Raw genomic sequence first — 22,327 nt, 5'->3', positions numbered from 1 at the left:
CTTCAGAAACTGATTTCAAGCCACTTGAATATTGCAGACTGATTTTGTGGCACTTCTTACTTGGTATTTGAAAGCCTAGCACAGTGGCTGGCTTTGATGCAAGGTTTTGACAGGACTTAAGCACTGGTAGATTTGCCCAGCTGAGACTCCAAATGCCAACAGTGGACTCTTCAGGTCTCTCATTAGCCTTAGCCTGTAACTCATGTGTCCATGCAAACTGAGATGAAACTGAACCTCTTTCAGCTCATTCTACATAAGCAAACATGACTTTATATTAAAACAGAAGCTTTTTGATCATGGAAGGAGAGCTTTCTAGAAACCTTATACGCTGTCTTAGCTTTTCAATGAATGCAGGTTATGTTCAGTCGTATATTAAAACAGTGTGACATAGGATATGTCACAACTCTGCAACTAGCTCCTTCTTAATATCAAAAATGGGTTCTAGTGCACTTCTAAGTGTGCACTGTTCTTGACTTGATCTCTGGGGTACTTGGAACAGCTAGTGTTGTGGTATTAATAAATATATATGGACACTTTTTTTAAACATAAAATCTTTTGCGGGAACAAATTTAGCCACCTTTTATCTTTGTTTTATTTGTCTGGCAATAGGAACCACAGGTGCTTTGGCAAAAATCTAGCCGTGTATGCCCCATCTGGAGAAAGATTCCCAAATCTTCTGTAGCTGAAATGCTACTGTGCGTGTTGATGATGGAAAGGGCGTATTTCTCCACACACACCTATTTTCAGAGAAAGCATTAGAGACACAGAGAAAGGGATGTGCAAGCCAAGTGTTCAGGCTTGAGTAGCGAGATTCTACTGACCTCTTCCAAACACTACCGAGAAACAATAGAACCAAGAACAGTATGGCTGAGACTTCTGAGAATGCCTTGTGCCTCCCTTCCTTCCTGTGCCCTGCTAGCTTCCAGCAATGAATTGCGCCATGATCTTTCCCTGCATCATGACTTTGCAAATCTTACAGGATTATTTTTCTGCCTCTGGTAGTTGCAGTCCTAATTAAACAGTGGTTGGATTTCTTTAGATAAGTGGATTTGAGCTGCCTTTAATGTAGACAATTGAAAATTTTTTTTTTCCAGGTAGCCTTATAGTGAAGTCCCATCTGACAAGAAGGTTGCTTTTCTTTGGTGACTTTTGTTTGAGATCCCCAAGACCTGCAGAGCCCAGTTTTAAAAGCCAAGAGGCAAGAGCAGGGTGACCACTTAAGAAGGTGCAATTAAAGTTCTTTTCAGTGTGACTAGTTCTAATTGGCCTCTTTGTACTTAATGCAGGTTCCCTTCACCATCATATTATCACTTTAGGATCTCTAAAGTAGAAATTGAGCAGTGATGAGTAAAACTTGAATCTCTTCTGAAAGGTTTATTTTCTTTAGGAATATACTTGAGGAGTGCCTTAACTTTAGAGGTACGCTGTGTGTGAGCTAAGACAGTACCAAACTGATTTTGCCAAACTGATCATTTGTCTAATTTTGGTGGATTTAGTTTGTTTGGGATTTATTTGCCATAGGAAACTTTCTAGTTCTTCTGAGGGCTCTTCAGGATCTCAGTGAGCTAGCTTTCAGCCCAGGAGAGGGTCTTCTTTATCCTAGCATATTAAAGTGATTCTTCATGACCTCATGGGGGTTGGGGGAGAAGTTTAATTAGTTCACTGTGGTTACTTAAAGTCTTTTCTTTTAGCTAAGCTAGGTAAAATGTGAACATGATAAATGTATTCAAATGTGGCTTGGGACACTATTAAATATATAGCATGAAACACCTCCCAAAAGTGACTGATGTCTTGCTGCTGTTTTGACAGTAGAATTAACTCAGTTTTGTGTCTTAACGTCCCTCGTGTGTTGGAGAGTTAATCTACTGAAATAAAAACAGAGCTTGTGTTGAATAGCCTGCTTAGAGCAGTAGTTTTGAAATTTAGTATGATACTCAATTGTGCAAGATGAAATATTTTTTAAGGATGTGCAATATTTATTGACTGCAGGCTCCAAGGCAGGTGAGATCCACTGGTCTGTAGAGGGATGCAGGATATATCTAGGAGCAAACACAGCTGCTTTCTGAGGGACCTCAGTTCATGAGGCACACAGATATTAGCATAACCCTTGCTGTTAGAGAGCTGAGGCTAATTCAGTTTTAGATCATCAGTTTCACAGACCCATCAAGTACATTTCATTCCACATGTCTTTTCAGGCTAGTTCTCTCTCCTTGCTTGTTAATACCTACTGCATTAAATGTATATAATATGAAGCAGCTATGTATCTTTCGGACCAAGTGAATACAGACGAAAACTACCTCTTTTGCCAGAAAGCAAATACTGAAATCCTGGGTTTTTGGTATCCCTTGGCAAAAAATTTCTTTGGGAATCTGTAAGATTTAATAGCTGTGGCACTTCATTTGCCATTTGAAGTTTTCACTGACTGAGGAAGATAAGAACTACAAATGAAAAATATTGTATGGACCAGTGGACCTATTAATTGTCCTGGTGGTCTAGTTAATTTTTTTAAGCTAATCTCCTACACATAGCTAATTTTTCTTTTTATGGCTTTTTTTTTATGTGCTCACTCCCTTGAATTCTTTTTTCCTTGCTTCACAGCAAGCCAAGTGATTTGAAAAATTAGATCTGTGGGTTTGCAATTTCACAGTACTTCCGAAATGCTTTCACTCAAATGGGCTCTCTTTCCAGTTCTTCATGCACAGGAAGTTTGGCATTAGTAAAAATTGTTGTGTTGCCCTATTTTTTTTTTTAGGTGTTAGCTGTCTTTTGGGCAGTTATGAAGCTGATTCTGACCTAACCTGTGGGAATGCTTCCGGGGTAGATAGTGGTCCTCAATTATGAGGGCAGAAACTTCTGTAACCTGCAGTTAATTCTAGGAGGCACAAGACCCATGACACTGACATCGTTTTGTCTGCTTTTTCTGAGTCAAGCCAGTGCAATGCTTAGCTGTCTCGGTGCAAGACAGTATGCTTACCTTCGTGCTGACAGCAGGTTAATTAAAACCCTGGCCCTCTTTGGATATCTAAGACGGTCTTTCTGGTTACACAGATTAAATTTTCTTCTTTTTGTCAGGTTCTCTGCTTACCATGACATTACCATACTCTCAAAATACAGGTGCTCACTGGAGACCCCCAAACTGGTCAGCTTTCCACATGGGAATAAATGGTTACAGAACTGCACTGGGACATGGTTGTGGGACTTCCATTAAATGCTGAACTCTTTTGTGGGGCTGGAGTAAACTTTGGTTTATGCCCAGCTGTAGAACAGCAAATAACTTCTGAAATTAAAGTGGAGCAGCTTAAAACACAGTATTATATAGTCCTTGTTTGCTTGTATTAGAAGCTGTGCAAGTTTGGGACTTCTAAAGAATTGACAAGGGTGTCTCCTGATTTGTCTTGTCTATGGTCACTTGTTTCCTGAACGTTTAATGAAACATTTAGAAGGTAGCTGTTAAATTTCTGTCTGACTATAGCGGTAACCTCTGTTGTCTTCATACCATAGACTTCAGCAGTGTTGCACTGTAAACTGGATTTCATTTCTAAAGCTTTTGCTAAGAAGTTCTTTTATCTGTCAGTCCTTAAGATACCATCGATCATCTCATGTAAAGTTATACTCAGTAGATTACATTGAGTTGCTCTTCACTGGGCTCATCTTTGTTCTCAGCACAGTCATCCTGTTCTTTGATTGGAATTTGTTCTAGCTGTAGTAGCCCTCTACTGCCTATTCAGTACTTTAATGACTTACTAATAGGAGACTGCTTGTATCAAAGGATACATCTGACTCTTGAATGTTTAAAACAACTTACAAAAGCCCTTTTTCATTCTGGTAGAAAGAAGTATGCCTCAGAGACCTTGTATTCTAGCTTAAGCACTAGAGACGCTATTCATCTCTTGTAGAAACAATTGTGTCTTCCTTCTGAGTGTGGAACTTATCCTGCTAAGCAAACATGTGCGCTGGACTTGTTCTCAACAAACCCAGACCTATAGTAGGAACACACAAACATAGTTACTGATATTTGTAAGAATGCTCTGTCTGTGTGTGAGGGTGGACCTAGGATGCATGTCTCACTTAACTTGGTTTTGCAAACTGAGTCAGAATTCATTTTTTACTCTGAACAAAGTGGACGATTTCTCTTGTTTAGTTTGGCTGAATAAAGACAGAGTTGAGCACACATTTTTGCCAAAAGCTCTGTTTCCCATTCCTGTTCCTTACCAGTGTTCCTGTGGCTGCATAGATCTATTCCTTGATCCTAAAATACATTCCTGAAATATTAAAAATGGTTCCTCAAGTAACTGCACTCATAGGTGTACCAGCCCAACAGAGAGTGGGCAAGGTCTCGTTCTGATCATGATTACTTCTTGGATGCTTTGTAGGTGCCTAACTAAAAAGAACAAATCCGTTTTCCATCTCTTTTCTCTTTAAAAAGGGCATGTAAATCATAATGCCATACTTGAACTATGTTGTTAGGACATGTTCTTTGCCTTAGTTTTTATTTTGCAAACTCTTTTCTCCTGTTACAGCTACTTTTCACACTTTCCTTAAGCTCAGCAAGCTGCTCTGTTACAAATATGCAGAACTCTTACATCCATCCCTTAGGCTGAAATGCCTTTTTTCAGACCTCAGCTCCCAAGTTTGTCACATTTTACTTAAACTATGCTATCTTAACATCCTATGAATAGCCATTAATTCTTTAATGATGCATAATGATGGGATAGCAATACATGGTAAGAAGCAACTGATGCGATCTTAAAAAAGGAGGAAAAAAAAAGAAGAGAATACAGAGGGAGTAGCTGGAGCTCTTATTTGCACAGTTTCATTGGTAAAAAAGGTTCTAGATTTAACTGTGGAGGCCTATATATTTATCTATGGTAAACATTTATGAATTGTTTTCAACAGTCAAGGATCTTACTGTGACATAGGATGTGGAGGGGGAGACACTCTCAAACCTCTGCTACTGACATGCAGTGATTTTCCCCCCCTCCCGCGTAGCTGACAGTAAGAGATCAGCCATCTAGTCTAAAGGTGATTTTAGTGTATGTGCTAATATACATCCACCACTTCTCCTCATGCATTGTTCAAAGGAACTCTGTCCTGCAGCAGTGTGAATCGAATATGGCCTTTATTTAAAGAAAGGGCAAGAGCTACCCTGATGATGTATGACAAAGCAGGAGCAGCATGACAATATTTAATGGGCTGCAACTCCCAGGGCTGGGCTGAGATTTAACCAATTATGTTTTAGGCTGCAGAATTTGTATTATGCTAGCTCTCTGCTCATTAGTACGCAGAAAAGCTTGGGGTTGGTAATATTGTAAAACTAGCAATTGTAAAATGCCATCCCAGAATCTTCTCTGTGGGATTTTTGTGGGTTGTTTTCCCAAGAGGCACATTAGTGAGTCCGGAGCATAGAAAGGTGCTAAGATCTGATGCACCTTTCGGCATTGCAGTGGCTAAACCCCCTGGTTAAGTCAGTGAAAACTTAATGATTTGAGCTTATTTTTGGACTGGATTGGGTTTATAGAATTCCCTATAAAGTTTCCTAGATTCCTTCTCTGCACAAGGGCATGTGGCTGGCTGAGAGACAGCACTTCAAAGATGCAGTGGTTTTTTGACCTCTTCAAATGTTTTATTGTTTGATGACTAAACTCACCGGATTTCAGATACTGAGTCAGAGCTTTGTTCTTGGTGACAAGCTTCCCCTTCATAACGAGCTTTTATTATGGCTTTTGAGAGCCAGAGCTACATGAGGTGGAGAGAAGAGGATCAGCTGGAATAGCCATTATTCTTGCAAAGGGCAAAGCAAGCAGAATATTTCCCAAGAGTCCTGGCAGAGGATCAGCCAGTGACAAGTGGCGTCCCTCAGGGGTGTCTACTGGGACCGGTACTGTTTAATGTCTCCATCAGCTACACAGGCAGTGAGATTAAATTTGCCATCAGCAAGTTTGCAGATGATGCCAAGCTGAGTAGTACAGCTGATGTGCCCAAGGGATGGGATGCCATTCAGAGGGACTTGGACAGGTTCAAGGGGTGGGCCCATGCGAACCTCATGAGGTTCAACAAGGCCAAGTGCAAGGTCCTGTACCTGGGTTAGGGCAAGCCCCGGTATCAATACAAGCTGAGGGATGAAGGGATTGAGAGTATGCCTGAGGAGAAGGCTTTGGGGGGACTGGTGGATAGAAGGCTGTACGTGACCATGGCAGGGGAATTGGAACTAAGTGATTTTTAAAGTCCCTTCCAGCCCAAACTACCCTGTGATTCTATGAGCTGGCAATGTGCGCTTGCAGCTCAGAAGGCCAATGCTATCTTGGGCTGCATCCAAAGGAGCGTATACAGAAGGGCAAGGAAGGTGGTTCTGCCCCTCTGCTCTGCCATGGTGAGGTCCCGCCTGCAGTCCTGCGTCCAGCTCTGAAGTCCTCAGCACAGGAAGGACATGGACCTGTTGGAAGCGGTCCAGAGAAGGGCCACAGAAATGTTCATAGGGCTGGAGCACCTCTGCCGTGAAGACAGGCTGAAGAGTTGGGGTTGTTAAGCTTGGAGAAGACTCCAGGGAGACCTTGTTGCAGCCTTTCAGTTCTTAAAAGGGGCCTATAAGAAAGATGGGGAGAGACTTTTCATCAAAGTGTATTGAGACAGGGCCTCTCACAAGAGGTGATGGTTTTAAACTGAAAGAGGGGAGATTCAGGCTGGACGTGAGGAAAAAATCCTTTACGATGAGGTTGGTAAAACACTGGCACAGGTTGCCCAGAGAGGTGGTGGATGCCCCATTCCTGGAGGCATTCAAGGCCAGGCTGGATGTGGTTCTGGGCAACCTGATCTAGTTGAAGATGGCCGTGCTCATTGCAGGGGGTTGGGACTAGATGAGCTTTGGAAGACCTTTCCAAACCAAACCATTCTGTGATTCTATGTTTAACAGCGATTAGACCTGTTTTTTGTCTTCAAGCTTTTGCTCACTACTGCCCTGCAGCTGCAAAGTTGTGTGAAGAAGAGATAGAAGCCATAGCTGTGCTTGATGTTGTGTTTATAGCAAATCATATCTGTCTGAGTAATGCTAAAAGAATGGGGGAGGAAATGGGTCTTGAAGCATATCTAATAACTATGAGGTGCCACATAGGATGAATAGTGTTCAACAAAATTGGCAAAGCAACTAAAATCTGAATGAATTTGCTATAATGTGTTCTGTGGAACAGCATGCTGAGCAAAAATGAAATGCATACTCAAATTTTGGAAGTGTGAGGGAGTCACAGTTCCCAAGTAGGAAGCAGATAGCTTTTCCCATAAAAGCATAACTACATCGAGCTCCAGTGTTTTAACACAGTATGTAGAATCTTCTGACATGTCTTTTATGGCAAATGGGTAAGCCAAAAATACATTTCTTGATTATGTGACTGCAGTGAAATATTAAAACTGAAGTTTCTAGGTCTTGTGAACGATATCGAAATGCATGTTGAACCAGTTTAACAAGGACTGGGGTTTATTTAACCAAACATACCGCTCTGAACATCCCTTACTCCTCAGCTGAATGCAGCAGCTTGTAATTCAGTATCCATCTGTCTTGGATGCAGTTCTTACTTGAAGCTTTGTGGGTTTTAGCTGAAATTACATATTAATAAGAATGCAGGAGGGAAAGTTTCCCAGCTAATGTTCCCAGTTAGTTAAGAATCAAGTCACATTTTATTTACTTAAACCCATCTGTGCTTGTTTTGCCAGTAATATATTTGGTCTACGGCCTGTGGACTATGCAGAAAGTGAAAAGATGAAGTCTGTGCTAATGTTACCAGTGAAGAATGAATCATTTCCACTTAACCAACCCTCTGAGGTAAACGTGTGGTTTTTTGGTTTTGTTTTGATTTTTAAAAAAAATAAAAGTCATCCTGTAAGTATTGAAGGCTTAGACTAAAGTACAGCACATCACCTGCCTTTACAGGGACCTTTAAAATGGGCTGGGAAACTAACTCGGCCAATATTTCTATAATGTATGTGGGACACTTACAAGCTCTGGTATTTTGTGTTATAGCTTTATCTGGGAAAACAAAGGATGTTTCTTGTAACGTGGCTTTAGCATAGAAGAATGACCCTTGTGTTATTCTTGAAGTATTGCTGATTTAACTTTGCTAATGTTTTTCTGCATATTTGAATTTGTTCTACGTACCAAACTGGCTGAAAGCAGTAGCAGTCTTTGCTTTTTGTGTGCTCTTAAAATACTGTTCCAGTATAATTCTTTGTCCAAAAATGAAGATATCAGCTCAGCAGTTAAAAACAGGTTTTGGAAGATTGTTTTGGTGGTTTCTTGCCAAAGACTTCTCAGGACTTGTGGTCAAAATCAGGTTATCCCTAATGATACCAGCAGTCCTAGTCTACTCCAGGGCATAGAGCCTGTTATGTTCCCTCCTTATTGAGGTAATAAGATAACCATTGGCCAGAAGTAAACTGTTGCAGCTAAATCTGCAAGGATCTGACTGTTACTCCCATCTGAAGCAAATGAAAGATGCAGCTTTTCTGTTGCAAGGATAACCCTCAGTATTTGCATTTGCTTTGGGATGAGTGTGTACCAATGGGTGGTTAGTAGCTTGTATGGATGACTTGATCCGAAGCCTGAGGCTTTACGATAACTGGGTCTCAAAGGTGTATCTGTACTATGGGATCTGGGAGTACTTATAAAGACCCCAGAGCTGAAGCATCACATCCTTGTCAGCATAAAACTTGAGCAAGTAGATCCTTTTACTTTGCACTAGCAGTATCTCATAAAACAAACTTAAGCATTCATTACTCACAGGGCAATGTATTGGGGACTTTTTAGTGAAAGGAAACACAGGTGTTAATTATACAGGCTACTCAACATATTGGTAGTGTAGCTGTGGGTAATACTTCATTAAAAAAAGGAGGCTTTACTACTTTATTGGGAATTATTTTTTCTCCTTCAACACTGCAGTCAGCCAGGCTGTTTACGCAATGTTCAACCAGCTACATGTGTGCATACCAGTGTCCTTAGGAAAAAAAAAAGGCAAGTAAGAAAAAACTGATGCACAAGCTGTTTTGGTACCTTGCATAAGCTAAATGAAGTACCTCAAATGTCAAGCTTTTTTCCTCTAGAGCTGGTTTGTTATATAGAGATTTATTTAAAGACCCTGTCCACTAAGCTTGCCGTGAATTGTTTTTTAAAATGCTTATTATTATGGAATGGTTTGTTTATAGATTAATTATAGAATGGTAGAATAATAATGCTTATTATTATAGAATGGTTTGGTTTGGAAGGGACCTCAAAGCTCATCCAGTTCTAACCCCCTGCCCACGGGCAGGGACACCTTCCACTAGGGCAGCTTGCTCCAAGCCCCTGTGTCCAACCTGGCCTTGAACACTGCCAGGGATGGGGCAGCCACAGCTTCTCTGGGCACCCTGTGCCAGTGTCTTACCTTATTAAATAAACCTGTCGAGTTAGTTGCTTTATTTATGTTCCTAAACATTCAGTTTATTTCCTGTTCATGCAGGTACTGAGCTCCAGCCAGCCAAGAGATGGACCTCTTGGTATACTGGGGAGCAATCTTAGTGTGGAACAACAGAAATTGCTGAACAAACTAACAACAGTTCTGAAGGCTCAAAGATGTACTGATTTTAACAGCAGAGGTATGTAGTCTTGATAAAATGTTTCTGTCCAAATGTAAGTAACTACAGTTCTGCACTTTATCCTTTAAGATGCTAGCTGCTAGTATTTTTATCATTCCTGATTAGTGTAGTTTCTCAAATCCCTGAATTATAGCTGTAGTAGACTAATGGTGTGTTGTTGCATGTAAATATATATAAAACCTGGTTACTACAATAGGATGCTTCCAGGGGAGCCACAGTTTGGCAGTACATTTAAAATCCCTATGTCCTCCTCAAAGTCTCTTTACACTTCTTTTACCAACTTAAAGGTTTCTGCTCATATGAGACACTCTATAAGATTCTTATCTTTCAGAAATGAGTCTTAGGCAGATGGTGGTGCCTTTAGAAAGAGCATGTAGTTGAGTAGAAGTTGGCAATTTTCTTCTCATATGCTATCTTGCTTCAAATTTTGCTCTTCATTAAGATGATACAGCCAAATTATGGGCTTTGGGTTGGGTTTTTTTGTGTTGTTTTTTTTTTTTTGTTCACCTTTGAGGAGAATTTTGTCTTAATCCCTCCTATTAGTTGTTGTTTGGAGTGCTGCCTTTCCTGCTCGTGAAAGAAATGCTAAGGTCATTTTCCCCTACCATCTTTCACATTTTGATTATTATCCCAGGATTGTGAATTAAGTTCTGTTAGCTCTGAGTTAAAGCTGTGAGATCTCATAGGAAGATTCCTGTCAAAGTTATATTCAACTTTAAAAGGACTGGAAAAAAAGGTACTATCCTATAAATCAGAGCCTCCTCTGAAGATTTAAGTGTTAGCTTAGAACTATAAAAGTATGACTTCTCTTTTTCACAGCAAATATATGTTGAAACCCACAAATTTTCTAATAGCTCTCTTACTTAATCATATCTTAGTGTCAAAAAATTCACATACTTGTGCTGGAAAGAGTGGCTGATAAATTATTATAGTTTGTTTATTCTTTAAATGGTGATTGATTGCTTTTCAGCCAGGCATGGTTCTGATTTTTATGTGCTTTTAGTTCTACTGATGTCGTCTTTTTCCTAGTAACTCATCTCGTTATCCCTGATGTTCCAATGCCAAAAACTGTCAAATGTATGATGGCTATTCTGCGTGGATGTTGGGTCCTCAAATTTGAATGTAAGTATTAAATATATGGGATTCTTCGGGTTTTTTGACCACAAATTGTAAACAGGATTCCAGAGAAAATTTCTTTTTCTAAACCAGCCCTAATATCAATACTAGCTTAACATAAAGTGTGAGGGGTTTGGTTTTTAAACTCCTGAATGGAATGACAAGAGAATTAGCTTAGCTACGACTGCTCCTTCCTTGGCAAATGTGTGCATTTCATTGTTAAGATGTAATGGGTTGGTCTTACCCTAAGTAGGGAGTGAATTTGTTTATTGCTACATTAAAAGTGATTTGAAAGATTATGGAAAATATCCTGGGAGAGGATTTATTAAACCTTTGGATTTCTTATAAGCAGCTTCTCTTGAAATTGATAGGAAGGTTTTGCTTGGTCAAGGCCTGTAGGAAGGTAAGGCGTTGCCTGTTTACATATAAGCTGAGATCTGTTGAAAGTTAAGGTTTCTAACCAAAGGTGGGCTGTCGTCATAACCGCTGTTTGTACTTGCCACTGAAGTTCTTAATAACTTCAGGTATAAAGAACTTCAGTTTCAGTTGAGAAAATTGTCAGGCTTTATGCAGGCCCAGGCAGATCAAATGTGTATGTAACTTTCAGTACCCAGTTCTGTACGTGTGAACCCAGCAGACTGGAGTACTCTTCAACTAAAATAGTAACCTCCAAAGGAGGATGATTTGCACAGTGTCCCTTCAGCATGTGAGTAGTTTTGATGTAACTTCTCATGTAATTTGTAATTAGTATTCATACAGTGCGTGCTTTTTTGAGCAGCTGTTCAGTGGCCTTGCACTCCAAATCTGCTTTTTATTCTTTCTCATATATTTCTTAGTATCCGCTCTCACGATAGTTGTAAAAGCCATTTTCTTCCCCTCGACCTTTATGGTTAAGGCCTTTTAGCTAATAAGTACCCTACAAATGAGTTAATTATCCATGGAAAACTCAGACAAATATCATTCTGGTTTTCTACTGTGTGACTAAACATCAGAATATAAGGATTCTTTAATAGTCTAAATTTTCCAGTCACTAATGTTTATGAAGGTACTGCTTAAAGCTTCTGAAGTTGCATACTAGTTTTTCAAATAAAGCACAAATCAGGCTCTTGAAGACTGGGTTCTTTTATTCAGAGTGTTCCTGTGGCTACCAGATAGTCAGTATTTGTTTTAAAGGGTCTCTTGAGTTACTGTCCCTTCAGAAATGTTTTCTGCAACATTGGCTTTCTTTGTAGCCTTATGAGAGCTTGCAAAAGGAAAACATTGTGTTGTTTTTGTGCTGTGATTCTTACAAAGAGTAGAAGCTTCTTGTTGAATGTAACATGGAGAAATACTGTTTCAAGCAAGCAGATGGATTTAATAAACTCCAGATGCTTTGTTGAGAAGCAGAAGGGAGACAGTTTTTTGTTTAGAGGTAGGGATGCAGGAGGAAACTCAGAAGACTTAGAAGTGATGTTTGGGTTGTGTGATGGGAAAGAGTGTGTTCAGGCGCTCTGGAATAACACGCTGTTTAGCTGACTGAATAACCTGTTTCTGTGGTGAATCACTTGGCAGGTTCTTGGCTTCACTCAGGTCAGGAGGTCTGCATACCTTCTATCATCCTGCTAGGATGGGTTTCCTGTATTTCATTGTATCTTTTTGCTGGTCAGATGCTTAGAAAAATTCACTTGAATGGTAGAGAGATTTAATTAGTGAGACCTGAGTTTAAATCTTTGTGGAAGAACTTTTATAAGCGATTGGAAAAGAAAAAAACATAGTGCGGGAGTTATTCGGGGACTATTTTCATATTTTTTGTTTGCACCTGACTTTTATTTTATGTTGTTAGTACTGATTAGTACAGTCCTGGCTGCTAATGCTCCCAGCTTAGTAAGCAACATACTACTTAAAAGTGAGTGATTCTCCTCCCTAGTGGGAAATGTTTGTAATAACTCCTGGGGTCTGATGCAGCTAAGTGCCTATAATTAACAGCACCACTCCATCTGTTCCTACCAGTCTGTTATTAGTCTTCTTCAGAGTCATTGCAAGTTAAAGATTGTTATAACAAATAATGGGACTCCTGCTGATGGAACATGTGTCTAGGAAAAAGAGGTCTTTGCTTTTCCATAATTTCTGTCAATTTTTGCCTTCTATTTGTTTCCTGAAAGGTGATGCAAATAAACTTCCAAAAGTGTGCGCATATCGGGGCTTACTTCTGTCAAAGCCACTGTAAATAGATTGAAGGAGTTGCTTATAGCTCAGTGATCTAAACTGTTCAAAACCTTCACTGAACTATTTGAGAAAGCAAAGCTCGGTGTAGCACTTACTGAACTGCTGACTGTGCATAAGTGAGCATTTGAATTTTTTTTACTACGAGCCAAGCTGCTTTTGTCTTTTATTTCTGAAGTTACATTTATAGCCCATACATAATTATACCACTTTTTAAAAAAAACATCACATGCTTGCAAACCCCCGTATTTCATTTAGGAGTGTATTTCTTATGTTAACTTCTCTGTTCTAACAGGCTTTCAAGCTGTGTTTCTTTAATAAAGAGCAATTTGCTTTTCTTGTTTAATTCTACAGTGCTTCTGTTTACATGTGTCTATACACACAAAAGCATCCATTAGTATCAGTGGAGAGGAAATGGAGAATTTTCTGAGCTAATAAGTGTTAGAGAGCCAAGGTTTAAATACATATCTTCAGTTTTCAGGTTCCCTTTTTTCTTCAGGTAGATTAGGATGAAAGGATGCCACACTGAGCAGTGTTAGATCTTCACAGAAGAAAAATTCACCTTATCAGTTGCAATTCCGTATTTTCCACGTATATAATATACTGTCAGCAATATATCCACTTTCAAAGCAGCATAGGATTCAGTTGAGACACTTGTCACAGTGCTCCTTGCCCTTGGCCATATCTTTCATTGGTTTCATTATTTTATTGCCTTCATTATTTCTGAGATGGTAATAGGGCACAAAGTAGCGTATCATTATCCTGCTGCAAGTAGGCTGAGACAAAGATTCAAGTATCACTGTATTTCCTCTGTGCTTTTTATAGAGCATAGAATAATGTAATTAAAACCAGCAGAAGTCTTTAATAGCTTTTCAGCTTGTTTTTTCTTAAACTGATTGTCATCTGTTAAAGCAGGGGATGAAAAATGATCTTGGTAATGATACACGTTGGAACAAGCTTGTGTCAGTCTTTGCAGTGAAGCATCTGGCAGAATTCTAAGCATCTGATTGCTTATTCCTTCATCTGTTTTGCTTACCTAGAGCAGCAGCAATGATTCAGCTCTGATCATAGGAAAGAAAGCAAAACCTCCCTGCTTTTCCTGTAAGGCCCCAGAACAACTGGGAGTTGACTGGAAAAGCTTGGGAATTGCATGACTGATGTTTTAAGGTGAAAACATCCTTCTGAACTTCTTGGAGCAATATGCCCATCCTTGTTTATGCTTTTAGACAGGAAAAGTGCAAAGCTGTTTGAGCTGACTGCTTCTCAGGCTCCACTGTCTCTCTTCCGTGCATGAACTTCCTTCAGGTAACAGGTTGATACTCAGCAGAGCCCTCTCTCCTGAAAGCAGCTCAAAACTTTTCATCACTGGACTTTTGTGCTTCTTTTGCAGTTGGAGGCTTACTTCAACTGCCTCCTTCTACAAAAAGACTCAGCTCTTTGGGATGTGGTTGAAATCTGTGTGTGCATGTTGTGCACTGGGTGTAAACCCGAGGGGAGTGCTTCACATCAACAAGGTCTGAATGTCTGCACTCCTGTAGTGTCTGCAGCTTCTGGAAAAGAGGCAGCAAACAGTTTTGTGTCAAATTCAGCACAAAGTTAGACTGTGAAGCTTTTGGGGTTTGCAGAGGAGAAAATGGGGTGAGAATGTCTTAAATGTGGTGTTTGCCCTTTGTCTGCAGAGCTAGGAAGTGGGCTGTTTTGAAATAAAGTCTACAGGAAAAGGAAGCCAGGTTTCCACTGTTCCCTTTGTTCTAGGTCATCCAGATACTCAGTTTTTTATATTTAGAGTCCTTTTGCTCCAACTCACTTTTGGTTTGAAGAAAACATTGCATTAAAGAAGCCCATTGTAAGGAAAAGGATGGAAAATACTAATTTAACAGTATGTGATGTGATCCAGAGGATAAGCACACTTGGAATTTAACATGACCTCTCCACCTTACCTCCAGTCACCTTGGTCAGTCTAGAGGACACCTGTGGCAAACACTGATTCCTTAAAGAAGTTAGGACGCTTGGGGTTTAAATGAAGTAGTGATTTTCATATTACATGCTCCTAGCATCTGGGAATTGATGTTTAAGGACTTCCTAAGCATCTGCTCCATCATGTTCAATAAATATCACCTGGATGACTTGTTAACTACCTTTCTTAAGCCGATTCATTTTAGTCTGTGCAGCATCTTGTGTCATTTCTGTGTGTTAGAAAAATGGACTGCTTTTGTTTAACCAAATGGGATCTCTACCTCTGTGAAAATCTCAGATTCTGAAGTTACTTTGTAAGAATATGAGACAGTTTAAAAACTCTTCTCTGTGCTGTAGCAGAGACTGGTAATGCTGTTGATGAGAGCAAATTGAAGCTAGCCATGCCAGATTTCCCTAGGGCTTTCTCTCAGTCTAGATTTCTTCCTTTTCTAGGAAAATAATCTTATCAGGCTTTACTCAATCTGCATGTAAATCTTAAAACCTGGTGCAGATTGAGCTGAGGAAGTTTCAATTGCAATCTACTAGATCTTGGATGTGCAGCATTTTATCTTCTTTGTTGCTATTGTGTATTTCTGAATTACCTTTGGTGTTCTAAGAGATTTTTTTGGACTAACCCCTGCTTTTTGCTTTATTAATGCAAATCCAACAAAACTCTACTAAGGCTAATTGAGTTGCTGAGAGCTACCCCTGGGTATCTGTGGGTGATTACAACTTGTTCTTGGCAACCAGTTCTTTTTGTACTCCATCCTGTTTAAAGTGGTTTTGCTGATGCAGTTAGTTTCATTATAAACCAGTAAGACAGACATACATAAGGATTATAGGGCTCTGATCTTAAATTTTGCAAATAATGCTGCTATTTAGACCAGCACTAGTAGCTCCTGTTGTATCAAAGGTCAAATAATGATACTGTTAGGGTGGTCACCCTTTCAACCTGCTTGCTCCATTATATACCTGAAGTTGAGAAGGTAGGGGCAACTGTTCAGTGGGGTAATAAGGATTAGTGTAAGTATTGATGCTTTACTATCTTGCTAATAATGGGGGGAAAAGATCAGTATTCTCCTTGCCAAATGTGGTAGCATCAAGCTAAAATGTGGTTGTATTAGGCTAAAACCCTTTTTCTGCAGTATTTTCTAGGGACTTGAAAGCAGGCTTGTTTTTCTGCCAGCATTTGGTGCAGATTATTTTGTTTACCTCTACAAATCGCAAGTGTGAAATCAGCTATGTAAGAGGCTTTTAAAAGTTCTAATGTTCTGTATTTCTAGGGAAGAACCTTGCGTGACCACTCTGCACATGTGATCTTGCCCCAGTATGTTTTTCTCTCGGGCAAGCTTTATTAATGAGTGCTAGCAAGAACTGGACACTGCAAAACAGCTCTGATCCACATGAAATGCCTTACTACATGTCTTGCCTTTTGTGGATAATTGATCCAACTACTGTGACTAAACTAGAGGGCCATTAAAGTGTAGTTGCAGTAATCACCCTCTTTAGGGAAAAGAGCATGTTAAGTGAATAAACTTGGATCAACCTCAAACCTAGAAGGTCCACAGGTCTTACTGGCAATAGCATCAGGGAATAAATCAAGATGGGCTGAGATCCTGAGTAAGTTGAGTGGTCTGCTTCATTTTAGAGCAGAACAGACTAGATTTTTAGTCAGGCATGCCAGTGAAGAATGTACAGACTGTGAATGGGGGAAGGAAAACAACGTAATCCTTATCCCTACCCCCACCTAAAATTACAGGTGTCTTCTCAAAAGTAAGTTTACTTTCCTCTCCATTTTCAGAGAGTTTCTTTAAGGATGTTCTTGTTCTTCCAAGATTCAGCCCTGTTCTGAATTGCTTTTCTTGCATAAGTACTTAAGATGTCCATCTCAATTTCAGAAAGGAGGTGGCATAGTATTGATGGTGTCCTGATCACTTTCTAATTAGGATAATAGCACTTCTTTGTTTCAGTCCATTCATTTCAGCAGTGTCTTGGCACTAAGTTCTCACTGGTGGCTTTTCAATACAGTGATGGACAAATGAGAGTCTGTAATCTCAGGAGTTCTGGGAAGCAATTTAACATAGCTCCTGTTTTGAAGTCAAAGGGTGCTATACTTCTGACTTAAATAGGAGTGCTGTAAGGTCAAGAGAGCTTCTGGGAATGTCCCTGTAAAAGAAGTGGAGCGATGTACCTTTGAGTACATTATGGAATTTTATTTCCTTTTATAGGTCCTCTTAATCAGCATGACACTCAGTTGGATGGAGAGACTATTAAAAGGAAGCTGTCATGTTATTCAGCCACTTACAGGTGTTAGCAGCTTTAGAATTAATAATGCCTACTCAAGAGAAAGACCTGGGCTTTACTGAATGGGTTCAGCACTCAGTTTTCACAGAAAATAAAATCCCCAGCTGTAAAAAAAAAACCCAACCCAGAAGTTGGGGTTTGCTCTAATCTTCTATTTGTATTCTGTTCATACTGCTAATCGAGTATGCTCTAAGCTGTTTGTACTCATAAGTGTGAAATTGAGGGGGTTTTTTTTGCACCAGGTCATTTGGTGGTGGTTGTGCCATCTCATAGAAGGATGATAAAGCTCGTACAAGCCTGGGGCTTCCAAGTGACACTGAAGCCGATTATGCTGTCTTTGAGAAGCTCAATTTGACTGTTGGAGCCACTGCATCTGAAAATGATAATGCAGAATCAATAATCTAAAAGCAAGTGACTTGACACTAAGTTGTGTGTGGAGAGGGGGGAAAAAAGAATGGGTAAATATCATTTGTTTATAGATGCATAATGAATTAGGTAGAAACACAACTTGAGCCCTCTGTCATTTTATCTCAAATATGAGAACAGGGAGATGTTCTCTTTTTTTAAATTTTCTGATTTCTTTTTTATTGTGGTATGTGAATTCTTTAATTCTTTAATACAAAATCTCTTTCTAAGTATGTAGGAGTCACTGAAGAGAAACGAGCAATCAGTCTGAACAAAGTCTGCAATTAATGGACATACTGGTCTCTATCACTTAAATAAATTACTTTAGCTCCCTTCTTCTAATTAGGTCTTCCATGGATGTTCCTTGACTGTTCACCTTAGGTTTGTAAGCACCTTCCTCAAACACTGGTTGCTAGCTGCATCAGTTTTCTGAATATATAGCTGGACCATGATTCTGATGATACATGACTTCTGTCATTCCTTGTTAAAAAGGGTTTTTTGCTGTTACCTTGTCTGTGCTGTCTTGTCTCTTTCCAAGTGATACTGTTACTACAGATTGGCTGTGCTGTTGGTGGTAGGATTGCCATGAATTATTTTGAAGTCTGAAACACCATCTCTTCAGAGCTTGAGGATTCCAAAGACTGACTTTCCTCTTTTGCTACCTGCATATAGACAAAGTGTTAGATGAGACTGCTTAGAATGTCCCTGAGCACAGTAGTTCCAAAAGCATTTGCAGTTATCTCTCAAATATGACAAGACCCATGAGTCAGAGCAAGTTCTGCTTCTACATCTTGCATGAAAAATATGTTTGGGAATTGAAAATGTTCTAGTTTTCTACCACCAAATACCACAGAACCTGTTGCTCCCCAAAGGGCTGTGTATGTGATAGGTCTAACGATGTTGCCCCTTAACATGCTTATGTTAAAGGAAACACCTGGGCACTGAAAACTGATGTTCATGGCTTTTTATCATAAAATAGCTTTTGTGCCACAAGTCTGTTAAGACACAGATCTGTTGTGATTCTAGCTGGTTAAGAAAAGCTAAAATTAATCATCGAATCATAGAATAGTTAGGGTTGGAAAGGCCCTTAAGATCATCTAGTTCCAACCCCCCTGACGTAGGGGTTTAATAATCAGAGCACTCATCATGCAGACACTAGCTAGACAGATGGTCTGTTTGCATGTTTCCAGTTTTTCAAGGAAACAGATGTTTACCTTGTGGTCCTTATAGATATGATGAAAACAGGATGTGTAGGTGAGTTTCTCTTCTTGCTCTCTTGCTTTGAGGCATACAGATTCCTTGGAGAACTTTGCAGTGTGAAATGAACGGGCATAGGTATGGATACAGTCATAATCTATTTTTCTAACATAGACATTCCACTAACAGTCACTTTCGTAACTTAATTTTTAGTTTCTCAGGCAAGTAGCAGTACAAAAAGAAATTGTAGGGGTTTTTTATTCATTCAGCGTTTTATTACTTTCGTATCACATTTGCTTCATTTGCTAATGCTGGCTCTGGATGCTCAATTTGTGATGTACTTATTGTATAAAACCCTCAGCTACAGTGAAGCTTTAGGTAGTGAAGGTCCTTGAAATAGAGTTTTTGATTGCAGATTGAAATAAAATATGCTCTTAATGAATGGACAGTTCTGTTCTTAAGACTAGATGAGATGGTTTTTCCTTTATTATAAGTGGCACATCTAGATTTTCTTGGAAGGAAAGAATAGCTGTGTAAGTTAAAGAGAAACTGATACAGGAAGTCTTGTTGAGTTGTGATGATAAAAAATTACTGAAATAACTTAGATTTATTTTTGAGTTATGAGTGCTTTGAAAATGTATTCGTTGCTGTTACCAGTAATGAATATGTAAGTTGCTATGCCAGAAAATACATGACGAGGTTGCTTTTCCAGTTCATGTTAATTTTTCTCGAAGGAATGAACTACTGCAAATAATCGGTCTTACACCTGTACATGGAGAGATATTTGCCATAGTATTCAGCCAGTTCTGGTTTTCTGTATAGGTTTATCTTTATTGGTTTAAGTACATTGGAGGACTTCTAGTAATTAAAATATGAATTCCCATTGCATTGTGTGAGTTTATGTGAACTGGTAGTAAATTACTAACAGTTGGCTATCAAAGATCTCTCTGCATTAGATAATTCCTATCTATTGGCTACTTACTGCCATGGTATCCAATACTTTTGTCAGTGATACTTCTCTTTATAGTCTTGTGCTTTCTTCCTTTTTAGGATCAACCCCTCACATTTTATTTCTGATTTTGTTCAGTTTGTATTTTTTAGGTACTGTGGGTTTCATATTTGTACCGTGGAAATAAGTTGCCTGAGTAAGAAATGCTGTGCAAGGCGTGAAGTGCTACTTTAACAGTTACCAGCACTGACAGCACTGTAAATCCTCATGGAGCAGTCAACAAAATTAGCTTTGGAAACCTTTTCTTGGGTAATTTTTATTAATGAGTGCAGCGTATGTGGAGGCAAAACGTTCCATCCTTGAATGGGTGACCACAGCAATCTCTCTTTCCAAAATGAGGTCAGGTAGTACATTTAAGTGATGTTAGCGACACATTAGCACATTCTGTATTGGAAAAAATTAACTAGCCTTAAAACAAGGTAAAAACATGTTGACTCTAAAAGATAATCTCATTATGCAGCAGTGGTAACAAAAATGAATGCCAGTGTTAAACCCTAGCATAAATCTCCAGTTTGTGCTGATCTTGGAGATCTTGAAATCCCATCTGATTTGTTATTTGAGGCCATAGCTGTTCAGAAGCCAGCTTTGTGCTTGCTTTGTAATTGCTCTTTATCAGGCAATTGCTTCCATTTCATAACTGCAGAGTTGGTCCTACATGCTGGATTTAAGCTTCCAAATGATCAGCAGTCTGACATTTGACATTAAGTGGTTGACCTTTAGTGGGTAGGAGGAAAAGCTAGAAACTCCCAGTGTTCACAGGGCTGATTTTAGTGTGATATTACTTCTCCCCATCTAACTTACATCTTCAGCTGTGGTTGGAAATGTTTTCAAGTTTAAAGGCAAATTTCTAAAGCACGTAGGCTTTGATGCTATGTGGATGCAATATTTTGCATTGTGGGTAATCCTTTTATCTTAGTGCAACTCTTGAGTCCCTAAAATGGCATGCAAGCCTGTGTTAAAACATGGGGTCTCTAATCTTTGCCTTCCTTACTGCGGTTTTTGTAGGGGTACAAGCTTGTCTACGGACCACAGTTCGAGAGCAAGAAGAGAAGTATGAAATTCAAGGTGGCCCACAAAGAGGCCGGCTCAACAGAGAACACCTGGTGGGTTTTATTGCTTGAGACAGATTATTTTAATGACCTTTGGTTCATGCATTTTGTTTGCCCTTTGCCACTTGTAAAGGTGCAGTAGATGTAAAAGTTTAATGTGGTCTTGTACAGAAATTTGATTATGTGCAAGGTGATGGAAAGAACTGTGAACACCCATAAAGCTGTCGTTTTGCTCTATTAATAGATATGTTGCTATAACCTTGTCAGAGGCTGTGCTACCCTCATGGAAGAAGCTGTATGGGACAGGAAGTGGTGCTGCATCGGCCTTCTCTGTTCAGCTTTGGAAGCCTGTTGAAATTATCTGATGAAAAAAAAAGGGGTTTATTACCTCTTGTTTCCATATAAGGCCACTTTTATATTTAACTGGGTTAATTTCTGGTTACTTACTGGATTACATAGGAAATGTTCATTAAATGTATTGTAACAGTAGCTGTAAATATTCCTAGCTCACCGTTCAAATCCTTTTATGCTGGAAAATATTTGAACATAAGCAAGAATTTGCCATGTAAGCAAGCTTTTCTTGATTGCATACTTACACTGAGGATGGTACATAGAATCATAGAATGTTCAAAGTTGGAAAGGATCTTAAGATCATTAGTTCCAACCCCTGTGCCATGGGTAGGGACTCTTCTAGCTTCCACTGTTGGTTATTTTAAGTGGTATCTTTTTGTAGGCACTGATAATTCCTTTCCACTGTTTTCCAGTGTGCTCAGTTGTGATGACCTGTATTTATACTTCCTTTTTTTTCTTTCCTTCCACTTAGCTGCCTAAGTTGTTTGATGGATGTTACTTCTATTTCTTGGGATCTTTCAAACATCACCAGAAGAGTGACCTTGTGGAGCTGGTCAAAGCAGCAGGAGGACAAATTCTGGTTAGACAGCCAAAACCAGACAGTGATGTGACGCAGACAATAAACACGGTGGCATACCATGCAGAATCTACTTCTGACCAGAGATTTTGCACTCAATATGTGATCTATGATGCGTCTTCTAAATTCAAGCCGGAGAAAATTCGTCAAGGCAAAGTCTGGATGGCCCCCTCCAGCTGGCTTATAGACTGCATGATGTCATTTCAGCTCCTGCCTGTAAAATGAGTATCTGTCTCATGAGCAAGGTTTTGAAATGTGGTGGGTCTGGAGCAGTTGGAACACTCTGGTAAACATTGGTCTGCAGCTATGATCTATGTTTTGCTCTTAGGAATACAGGAGAGATCTGACCATTTCAATGAGTTGCTAAAATCACTCAAGCGCTGGAATAAGAGAGATAAATATACTGCATTGAAAAATGTGCCTTGGGTTCTTTAGTATGCTTTGGGTTTGCATTTAACTTAACTGTAATAATCACTGACATTTTGTAACTAAGATTGTGCATAATGAAACCTTTTTCATTCTTGATTAGAACCAGCCCTTTTT

General features: G+C 39.4%; 1 protein-coding gene across 1 annotated transcript in view; it reads left to right on the top strand.

Annotated features, from left to right (window-relative positions):
• Positions 1 to 22,009, top strand: part of BARD1 (BRCA1 associated RING domain 1) — a gene marked incomplete at both ends in the record, with an annotated part of 49,664 nt that extends 27,655 nt beyond the window's left edge. The window contains 5 exons of the mRNA XM_080632000.1: positions 7,705 to 7,821; positions 9,497 to 9,618; positions 10,648 to 10,740; positions 20,813 to 20,910; positions 21,680 to 22,009. Of these exons, the coding sequence (XP_080488126.1) occupies positions 7,705 to 7,821; positions 9,497 to 9,618; positions 10,648 to 10,740; positions 20,813 to 20,910; positions 21,680 to 22,009 (760 nt within the window). The remainder of the gene's footprint in view (positions 1 to 7,704; positions 7,822 to 9,496; positions 9,619 to 10,647; positions 10,741 to 20,812; positions 20,911 to 21,679) is intronic.
• Positions 22,010 to 22,327: the final 318 nt, after the last annotated feature.

The sequence above is a fragment of the Psittacula echo genome, assembly GCF_963264785.1.
Source record: "Psittacula echo genome assembly, chromosome: 20".
Classification (NCBI taxonomy): Eukaryota; Metazoa; Chordata; class Aves; order Psittaciformes; family Psittacidae; genus Psittacula; species Psittacula echo.
Note: the sequence above shows the minus strand (reverse complement) of the source record. Positions and strands in the feature narration are given on the sequence as shown.